Consider the following 11,091-nt stretch of genomic DNA (forward strand, 5'->3'; position numbering starts at 1 on the left):
AGCACGCGTTGAGTATAACTCGTGCTCTCAATGAAAGCACCAAATGTTTGTGCAAATAATCTCACGGGAGAATATTCGCTTCTAGATCCTTCAACCTTCGATCTTCCTTCTCTCTCTTCCTCAATTCCTGTAAAAAAGACTAGAGTAAATAGACCACACCCGGGGGGTGTTGGCCAAAGGCCCTCCGATGCCTAAGTTAGTTCGAGTGTTTGTAGGAAAACAATAGCTAAGCAAAGGGTACGGAGTTGTATGTATGGTGTAAACCAGGTGGCCGGAGCCGTGGGGAGAAAATATAGAGAGTGGAGAGGGAGAGAGAGAGCTTCGGGTATTTTTCTCGGGTATAAGGAGTAGGTTTAAATGTACCTTGAATGATGAATGAGGTTGTCTATTTATAGGAGCCTCGGGGCTAGGGTTTCGTAGGAATCGAGTTGGCTTTGATAATATCCGAATTAAATATATTATCTCTTAAAAAGATAATATCTGAATTAAATGATATTATCTTCTCTTTATTAGGATAATATCTTAATTAATGATATTATCTCTTTAAATAAAGATAATATCATATTAATTAAGATATTTATCCAATTAATTAATTAGCCAGATAAACTGGTTTAATTAATTAGTTAATTTAAGAGATAATCTTATTTTCCACGTGGCGTGCCCTGATTGGAGACGAAAATATATGCTCTCACATTATTCATATTATTAGAGTCTCAATAACTTTGAGGTCTCTCTCAACTTTCTGGTGGATTCCAAGCTTTCATGTTATAAGATTATTACTTGATTGTCTTCCCTTTATTATATTGCGTCACACAATACTTAGATTCAACAAACTCCATCCAAAACAGAATATATATGTTTTCCATCACTTAAAGATCCATACATGCACGATAATTTAGAATATGAAACCACTAAGTCTTAATTAGCCATAAATACGATGATTAGCATGCAAATAATAAACATCAATGTGCTCCCAAACCAGTAGAAACCCAAGGTTACACTCATTCCATATCATAAGCAACTTGCAAGTGACCTTCAACTCTGCATCAATGGCATGGTTGTTGCCATCACTTTCAGAGACGGAGCTATTCACATGCATGAAGTGATCTTGGTCCCCTCTATCATCTTACCTCTTGAACTATATATAGTTGAGGCATAAATTGCGGAAAAATCCTATAATTGTAAGCATGTGCCCTTCCCCCTCAACTGACCACTTCCATCCCACTTTCTTCTGCCACATAGAATTTTTCCATATCAATTAGATTCAACCAAAGATTTTCTCTGTTATCACCCTTATACCATTTCTATATTAAGATGAAGCAACAATAATACCATTCATCAATCTGTTACCAATTCAATGCATACGCACTAACTTGCTTCCTCTTTTGTTACTCAGTATACCAGACACGCGTGACCAATAAATACATGACAGATCAGTGATCACTATTCACATTCCATGGCTGTCTGTCCATACAAATGAACCAATAGAATAATAACAAAATACTTCTTCTCTCAAAGGTGTGCCTGCCTGTCAAGACAAACTTTCTGTGTTGTATATGCCCACAAAAAATATTCAGACAATTGATAAGTTTATAATTATAATCATTCATCATCTGGAGCCTTGGTGTACAGTGCACAGATAAATGGTGGGTTCATGCAATGTATGAGAAATCTGTACAGCATCTTGCAGGTATTTTGAACTGTAGATATTAACACAAGATCCATTTGTGGGACTCACAATTGTAGACTGCTCGAGTGGGCCCACTCTAATTCATTCAAGCAACTGATCATTAGGATAAAAACAATACTACTTTTGGAGAGTGTTATTTGCACCCACTTTTAATTATATGAAAACATTATAACCCAATTGTAATGATATCAAAAGGCTTATTTAGAAGTGCATACACATAAAAAGAAATATGGAACGCAAGGGGTTTGGAGTTTAAGTAATTAAGAGTATTTATTTGAGCATTTGAAGTCTCGAGTTCGATTCTGCCTTCTCAATATTTAGTTATGTCAGAAAATAAAAAGAATTAGAACCCAATTTTTAATTTTGATTTTCAGACCGCAAGAACACCAAAAAAAGAAGAAAAAAGCACTTCTTTATAAAAGATGGGTTATGGCAGCGGACCCAACAGTTTGCTAAAATAGAAGCAGAGACAAAAATAAAGCAAGCCAGTCAAAGTTTCCCAAAGTGAAAGAGACAAGTTTCTTTCACAATTTTTACCTTTAGCCACAACTGCTCAAATTTTAGCATTTCAAGTTTTTTTTTTATCAGGTCAGTTATTCTCTCTCTTTCCTTGGGCTTCACAAAGGACAGTAGTTTCTGTGCTCCGCCAGCTTTCATTTCTGCCAGGAAGAACAAAAATAATGTGTAGGTTTCAGCCACACACACTCCACTCATAGGTGCTCTCTTGTGCTCTTTGAATTTTGAAAATGGCTCCTTTGCGTCTTGGCGGTGGATGCATTGGCTTCACTTGGTGATGAGTGTCAGTCTTCAAAGAGGTTAGTGGGTTTCTCTGGTTTTTCAATTTTCTCCATTGGGTTTGGATTATTTTGTAAAGTTTTTACCTTTCTTGATTTGCTTGTGGCATTTCACCATACCTGCGTCTCCGCCATTGTAGTTTTGGTGAAGTTTAGTCGGCACATTCTTGATTTTCTTTCTCTAAATATTTACTTCGTGGGTTTCCAATTGAATCTGATCTACTTCTTTCAAAGATTTGTCTTTTTGGGTTGCACTTATTGAATTTCAGTTAATTTTCCCAGATGGAATCCGCTTTAAATTTTCAGTTTTTTTTAAGAACAAAAAAAGAATGCTAAATGAGTAAAGGTTTTACAGTCGATATCCTGTAAGGTTTTACAGACAAGACGTTTTGATGAGGACATCTTTGTCAAACCCATTAGGGCTTACAAATGAAAGAGATGGAAAAGGAAATTATTTAATTCGGTCTTCAAATCCTGCAATTTTGGAGAAGTAGATGATTCCTGTGTTTCTAACTTGTTTCCTAAGTTTTCTACTTTCTGGATTTCTTGTTTGACTAGGATATGGTTTACTTATATTTGGATTAGGATTTCTGTTTTAGCAAGGGATTTTTATCCTATTGTCTCTAGGTTTTAGTTTGCTGTAAATACCCCTTCTATGTAATTCATTATGGGGATTTGAGATTTGAGTTATTGAGTAAAGTTTAGTTTCCAAAGATTGGAGAATTCTTGATGTGAAGCTAGCCAAGGCATCTTTATCCATCGATTTTATGTTTTTTCATTGTTTTCGCTTCCGCTAAACTACCTAAATCTATAATTCACCCATATCCTACATCATGTTAACAGTTCAAAATTGCTATTGACTTTGGTACTATCTGATTAGACTTGAGATCCACTCCAAATTTCAATGGGGATCTCCATCACGAAAGTTCTTGATACCCATGCACCATGGGATGTATGCTACAGTTAAAACATTTCTGACTGCCGGTAACCTCCTACTTAAAAAACTTTTGAAACTGCTAAAGCTGAGAGATAGGTACGTCTTAGGTTTGTTTGACATGTTGTACAGAATATCACTACTTGGCTATAGAATACTATTGTATTATTGATAAGATAGAACTATGGCAAGATATATATCCATTTGCATTATTCAATTAACATGAATGAAACCAGTATTACCACAGTTTTGGTGCAAAAAAGCTATCTTAAAACTGAACTGGGTGGGTAGTCAAAGTTTCTCATCTCAAGTTACATATTGCAAACTCTGAAAGTATATGGTACTTGTAGACAGTATAACATAACTAGATATTAAGATTTGTGACTTGTTATGCACCAAACTAATTGAGAATTTCAAATGACAGAGGAAATATTCTTTGCTCCAATATCATGAGGCGTTTTGCTGCAATAAGACCAATTATGTAGGGAGATGAGAGAACCATGATTTCTCTTGCGCATGAGAGAGAGAGAGAGAGAGAGAGAGAGAGAGAGAGAGAGAGAGAGAGAGAGAGAGAGAGAGAGAGAGAAGAAAAATATTGCTATTTCTCTTGTGAAAATATGTTCTTTTATTTCAATATAAATAGTGGTGTGATACATATGAGTGCCAATCTTGATCTTTTAGGTTATTATAGATACAAAAAGAAATGATAAACTAGACGTGTTATTTGACCTTAACATTTTCAAGAAAATGGTGTATCTTGTCATAATTTACTTTACGTTGATTTTTCCAGGTCTTGACAAGGTATTTATTGATTCCTGGTTTCACCCTTCAGCATGAAATCGGGACCAAAGGATGGCTGGCACTCTATTATGCCTCTTTGTTTGAGAGGCAAAGCAGCCTCACGTTTTTGCTTGTTTCCAAAGGTGAAGACAGCAGGCTACATTCCAGGGAGCGCACCTGTCTATCTGAATGTCTATGACTTGACACCAGCAAATGGCTATGTCTATTGGGCAGGCCTTGGTATCTTTCACTCCGGGGTAGAAGGTTAGCAAACTTTAATCAGTACATAGTTCCTGATAAATCCAATATTAGTGGTTGCTTTGTGAAAATACTAGTCCTACACTCCCCGAAGATTATGTGGTCAAATAAAATTCTTGATTGTAAAAGCAATTTCTGATTAATGAATTTAAACTGGTGTCCAATGTTACTGAGTCCCAGGTTTATGAAGGTGATGCAATGTTTATTGATCATTTTTGCTTGCTTACAGTTCATGGTGTAGAATATGCCTTTGGAGCGCATGAGTACTCATCAAGTGGTGTCTTTGAGGTTGAACCTCGACAATGCCCTGGCTTCAAGTTTAGAAGGTCAATTTTCATTGGCATGACATGCTTGGATCCATTCCAGGTTAGAGAGTTCATGGAGCGTCAATCTGCAATTTACAATGGTGACTCGTATCACTTGATTGTAAGGAACTGCAACCATTTCTGTGAGGATATATGTTATAAGCTCACCGGAAAACCAATACCAAAATGGGTCAACCGACTTGCAAGAATAGGTATATGGCATGTCTTTCACAACCACTGTTTATTTGATGTTTGACTTGCAATAATTGTATTCTTCTCAAATATCATGGTGAGGACCAAACACTTCTATTAATTGACCGTGGAGAATGATTGAACTGAAAATCTTTGTGGTTTAATTCCGTGTAGATTTATCTGCCACATGCAACTCTTTAGAGCACTAGGCTTTCATGAGTCACTCAAATATGCCATGAGGCTCACCATTTGTATAGTGAAAAATATATATAGTAATTTATTGTCCCTTATAAAAATAAAAATAAAAATTATTGTCAGATAAAAGATTAAGTAACGCAAAAAGTGCCTCCTTTTCTAGAAATGTTCAGTGTCAAGCTTGAAGAGTATTTAATTTTGGAACATACTTTTCCTTCATCTTCTTAAGGAATTATTGTGTTGGTGAGACCAATTCATACTTTATTCATCTTTTCTTCTTCCTTTTAGGTTCACTGTGCAACTGTATACTCCCGGACACCCTTAAGACGACCACTGTTCCACATGACCCCAATTTCCAAAGATGCGAAAGTGAAAGAAAGAGACTAAGAAGTGCTTTCACTTGCTTGTCATCAATGTCAATGCCTCAGAGGGAAGTATCAATGTCGTCGTTGTTTCTACATTCTCACTATAAAGGCTGCTTACCACCATGGGAGTTTAAAAGGTCTAGAAATGACTCATTGAAGGAAGGTTGAGAAAATCCGTCAACATTTCCTTCGGTTCAAAGAATCCCGACCAACCATCTGTCTGCAATGCTGAGCTAGTGGGGAAGGTCACTTTCATTATTCAAGAATCGTAGGAGGGCAAACATGTTGTTTTGATTGGAGTGTAAAACCACTGGGTTACTGTGATTTCCTGCTAACCAGTGTTTGTGAAGTTTGCTTGTTGTATTTGTACGATTGTATTTTAAAATCTCTGATGTTAGAGTTACACATGTGCAGTGATATAATTATAGGAGAGAGCAATGCCTTGCTTCATTGCTATCGAAGTATATTGAGCTTCATGTTCTTCTGGCACTCTCACTAGCAAAAAGTGTCATTTCTGTGGCTTTACTTCCAATTTTTTCATATCTGATATCTTCTTGTTCCATAAAGGTGGGGTGGAGGTTATGTTGTGTGCAGGTTCAAGATTAGGGTGTAAAATATCATTTCGTAAAGTCAGGGGCGGAACCACACTAAGGGCTACAGTGGGCTGTAGCCCAGTGTGGTTTTTTAAGAAAAAAAATATGTATAACCTATATATTTAAGTTATTTTCAATATTAGCTCAGTTAGTGGCATTGTATAGATTACCTTATTTCCATTTTCAACATTTATAAGGAAGTATCTCCCATTTGGATTCAAATAAAAATACTAGAAAATCAAATTTCCACTAAATCAAAATATGAAAATTTTGTTTTAGTGCAAAATACGATTTAGGCTAAAAATGATGGCTCATTAAGTCAATATATACTTCATACTAAAATCCCATAAAATCAAGTTTTCTTATTTGATGTGTGAGGAATAAAAGCCGCCAAAAATTATCTTGAGAAAATGATTATTCCGAAAACCCATTTTTCATACTTAGTCAATATTTTTACATAAAACAACTTTTCATGTATGACATGAATGCATGAAGGAACCTAAGGTCAATCTAGGTAAAAAGCCTTAGATGTTCAATCCATTATGGTGTTAAACCCTATTTGGTTTATGTTAAAACTTATTGAAAATTAGTTTGTGGAGCTATGAACTAGCTTGGTTTATATGATTTAGTGTTTACTATAGAAATTGTAAGTACCAAAAAATATAATCATTAAATTTTAAGCTAATAACTTTAGTTAGCCCACCCGTTGAAAAATTCCTGGTTCCGCCCTTGCGTACAGTTTTGATGACTTATTATCAGTAAATATATACTTTTATGGAAACCCTAATGTGTTGCATATGCTTTGAGAAGGTACTAAATTTTTATTATGACCTAGAAACGTTTGATATTAGTAATTTCTGCATAGGTTGCTTCCACTTGGGATTGTGAAGCTGGCAAATTTAAGGAATCTCTTGATGAACCATTGGACTAAATTGGCTGAAGGTCTCAAATCTTCCAACATCAACCTTTACTACAAACCAAAAGTTGATTGGTCACATTTGACTAGGATAATGAATCCTATCCAGCTACATAATTCAGCCTCACCAATTCTGGAATGGGGTCAGAATTCGGAGAGCGGCCTCATTGCAGAGGAGATAGCGTTTCAACTAAGAAATACTGGGAAAAATGGTTATAATATAAATGAACACCAACTGCAATTTTATTGAGAATATAACGTTTCAATCAACATTAAACATCATATACAACTGAAACAATATTAATGAGCAATGGTCGAAACCAGTAACAATGAGAAACTGCTATAGTATACAATTGTTCAAAACCATAGGGCTCTCAGCTATCTAAAATTTATCAACACCATTTACCCAAAAAACCAATTTCTATTAACATATGATATCAGAAGACCATCACAAAACAATGGAAATGCACAAGAATGTTGGTCTATCAAAAGTCAAAACTAGTCCAGTCCAAGACCTGGCGCACGAAAAGAAGGCTGTGCAAACCTCTTGACTATTCCAGCCATGTATTTCCCTTGATGCTCTGCGAGAGCCAGCTCTGTTTCACTTGGTTTCCTTGTGCCATCACCAGAAAGGACACCAGCACCATATGGAGACCCTCCTCTAAGAGAGTCCATTTCAAACATTCCGGCACCAAATGTGTAACCAATAGGAACATAGAGCATTCCATGGTGTGCTAACTGAGTAATTGCTGTCCAACTGCAGGAAATACATATAATATTAGCATATTTATAGGTGGATGAGATTGATCACATAAAGATATTAATCAATGTGGTAACAGCTACACGACATAGAGAGGAGCTGAAAACAAACCAAGCATACAGATTTATCTATTGTGAATATATATTTTTGAGTTTTACATAGACAAACTAAATAGGAAAACACAAAAGAAAAGTTAACACGATTTAGAAATTCAGAATCCATTATTTATTTACTTCCTCAAATTTCAAGTGTAACATAATTTGACAAGCCAATAATGCATATAATCAACAGAGACTTTAAACTAGCCGGGACCTATGGGATATATTTGTGGAGGTACCCTCTCCTTTCCATAAGCTCCTGATAAAGATCAGACTCAATCACAGACCTACAATATGGCAAAAATTTAATACCAATTAAGCTGTAGCTGGTGCTTCTAACAGGCACTATGATCTAATGCATCGATGTCAATCTTTACTAACTAGGAAATAAAATATACTGGATGGTTTAAAGTTGACAAAAACGGAACATTCGTGGCTGATTTACGTCTGGTCCGACAATGATGAAGTTTGCAAAGAGTTCCTCATTCGGGATGTAAGTCTTGGGCACATTTTGTAATATCTCCAACAGTTTTCAGATAACCTCATGAAATACAAAACGAGTTTTGTAATATTTGGTAATTTAATTAAATAAACAAGTTTCTTATTCAAGCACCTTATAATTTATACCCAAAGGAGATGTCTCGAAAAGGGGTTAAAAGTTCCTTCATTTCACATCCTTTCTCCCATGGATGAACTATATGAGAACCTTGACATCCAACCCCCTTCTCTCACTCATTTCAAAGCAATTCAAAAGACCAATTACCCTACTCAGGAAAGCACACTTAATGTGATACTTTCACTTCTCTGTTCTCTGAAATCAAATTGGAAAGCTACCAACTCTCACTCATTTCAAAGCAATTCAAAAGACCAATTACTACTCAGGAAACCGCACTTCATGTGATACTTTCACTTCTCTGTTCTCTGAGATCAAATTGGAACTACATCTAAAATTGGAAAGCTACCAACCACTATATGATATCTACATATAATACAAGTAATGCTCAGACACAAACTCCAATGCTCTTGCTAATTACACATAACAAAAAGAAATAATTCTGACATATCAACTTCCAATTCATCTTACGCTACTGACAAACCAAAAAGTGCACAATACTCATATCAGCATACCAACAAATCAAAATTCACCAAAACCAACATGAAGAAAATAAAGCACAACTCTTGAAACAATGTACTAAAAAACAAAAACCAAGGGTGTCTTACTTACGCAGTGGTCTCTTGCCCCCCACCCTGTGTGCCAGTACTCACAAAGAACCCAGCAGGCACACCTGCAAGCCTCTGCTCCCTCCACAAGTGCCCTGTGGAGTCAAAAAAGGCTTTCATCTGAGCAGCCATGGATCCATACCGGGTCGGAAACCCGAATAAGAGCCCGTCAGCCTCCACCAACCTCTCGGCCAATATCACAGGCACTTCATCTGCATTACCATCTTTCTTGGGCACCTTCATCTGCTCCAATACTTCAGAGGACAGCGTCTCCGGAACCCGGTACAGAAACCCTTCAACCCCATCCATGGAATCAACCCCTTTCTTTATCCTCCTGGCCAAGACCTCCACATGCCCATACATTGAGTAAAACACTATGAAAACCCTCAGCTGTCTTTGTGCAATCGCATGGTCAATTGGGTTTGTTTGTGTGGTTTGGGTTTGGTTTTGGTCTGGAACAGGACCATCGCTTTCTGGGTTTTGAAGATCTTGATCAGAAACGCCTTTGGGTGGCCTGTTCTTACTTGGCACACAACCACCTCCTTTACCCATAAAATTCAAAAAATGGGTTTGTGATTATGGTGCAGTAGGACAGTTCAGAAGCTGAGAAATGTCAGGACTTTGTGCTCTCGCTGAAGATTTTGATCAAAGAATAATGGCCAATGGGATAGCTTATTGTAAAAGGAAATGGATAAGCAATCTGTGTGCAGATTCTGAATTGTAGCTTAGTAAGTAATATAAACAAGAAGACCAAGAGAAATGAAGCTTGGTGAAGATTTGGAGTTAGTGGAAATGAAGTTGGAGTTTGTTTGACTTCAATCCCGAGCTGTCTGGACAGACTGGACTATAGCGTCTGACTCCAAGAACTTCGCTGGCATTTTTAGTTAAGTACATTTTAAAATTCTATAATTTTCTTTAATTGTTTTGAAGAGTGTTCTGAAAAATAAAAGATAATGGGCTGCGTTCCCTGTTTACATGAGTTTGATTGACTTTGGTGTGTTATTAACAAATAAAACATGAGCAGATTGATAATATCATGCAGTAGTGACGGTGAAACTGAAAATTTAAGAGTTATTATTTTTACATAAAACATGAGAAAATTAATGTTAAAAGTTGATATGTTATGAACTTTTTATGCTATATTATTATTATTATTATGGGCAAATTGATAACATCACGTAATAGTGTGACAGTCATTAAAAAATTAAAAGCTTAATTATAATTTGTTCTCGACTTTTAATTGTATATGGCTTCTAAACCGTGTTGTTCACTTGGGCAAGTGCTTATGATATTTCTCTTTTCCAGAAAGTCAAAAAAACCCTTGTGACATGTTCGTACTTTATATTTCTTATATTATGTCTTCCAACTTCCATAGAAATACACCATCTTGAATGAAAGAGTAATGGTAACAGAGTCTAAAATGAACGGCCTCATCCTCTCAATCTCAATTACCTTACACAATGTTACAGAAGTATTACAAGAGCAGGGAAAAATTTACACCTTGTAAAGTTTTGGCTTATCCACAATTATTATTTCTTGGCATATGTCTATTAAGTATAAAAGCTTATTGGGTTGCCTTTTTTGATACGATAGTGGCGGCAAGGAGATTTGAACACAAGATCTCAGATACAAGAGTAAGGAGATTTGAACACAGGACCTCGGATACAAGAGTAACTGCTCTTAACTACTTGCAGATTTTGTTTGCTCTTAACTTCAGCAATTTTGTTGGAATTGCTGATGTGGTAACTTCACAATTCCAATTGAAAGAACCTCATGTTGAATTGCTGATGTCCAAGGTTTCAAGTTCGTGTGAAGTTTTCCAGTCTTCTTAGGAAGTCCTTTTAACTTTTGTGCTTCTCAAAGTTAAATGCTTCAAGTTAAAACATTTCACTATTATAATTTATATCTAGAAATCGGGATCAGCAAGATTCATCCATCCTTTGAGAAACTTAAGTTTGATTTCTTGAGGCAACTTCCTTATCATCATGCA

At 36.1% G+C, this 11,091-nt stretch overlaps 2 protein-coding genes across 2 annotated transcripts; one reads left to right on the plus strand and one right to left on the minus strand.

Moving 5' to 3' along the window:
- On the plus strand, window positions 2,260–6,053 carry LOC18767370 (deSI-like protein At4g17486). Its single transcript, XM_007200280.2, has 4 exons — window positions 2,260–2,505; window positions 4,209–4,462; window positions 4,686–4,973; window positions 5,437–6,053. The coding sequence occupies exons 2-4, from the start codon at window positions 4,252–4,254 to the stop codon at window positions 5,679–5,681; spliced, it is 744 nt and encodes a 247-aa protein (XP_007200342.1). The 5' UTR covers window positions 2,260–2,505; window positions 4,209–4,251; the 3' UTR covers window positions 5,682–6,053.
- On the minus strand, window positions 7,244–9,977 carry LOC18766575 (probable NAD(P)H dehydrogenase (quinone) FQR1-like 1). The gene is made up of 2 exons (XM_007200472.2): window positions 9,106–9,977; window positions 7,244–7,779 (listed from the first exon to the last, which is right to left on the minus strand). The coding sequence occupies exons 1-2, from the start codon at window positions 9,651–9,653 to the stop codon at window positions 7,521–7,523; spliced, it is 807 nt and encodes a 268-aa protein (XP_007200534.2). The 5' UTR covers window positions 9,654–9,977; the 3' UTR covers window positions 7,244–7,520.

This window comes from Prunus persica, chromosome G8 (genome assembly GCF_000346465.2).
Source record: "Prunus persica cultivar Lovell chromosome G8, Prunus_persica_NCBIv2, whole genome shotgun sequence".
In the NCBI taxonomy this organism is placed as follows: domain Eukaryota; kingdom Viridiplantae; phylum Streptophyta; class Magnoliopsida; order Rosales; family Rosaceae; genus Prunus; species Prunus persica.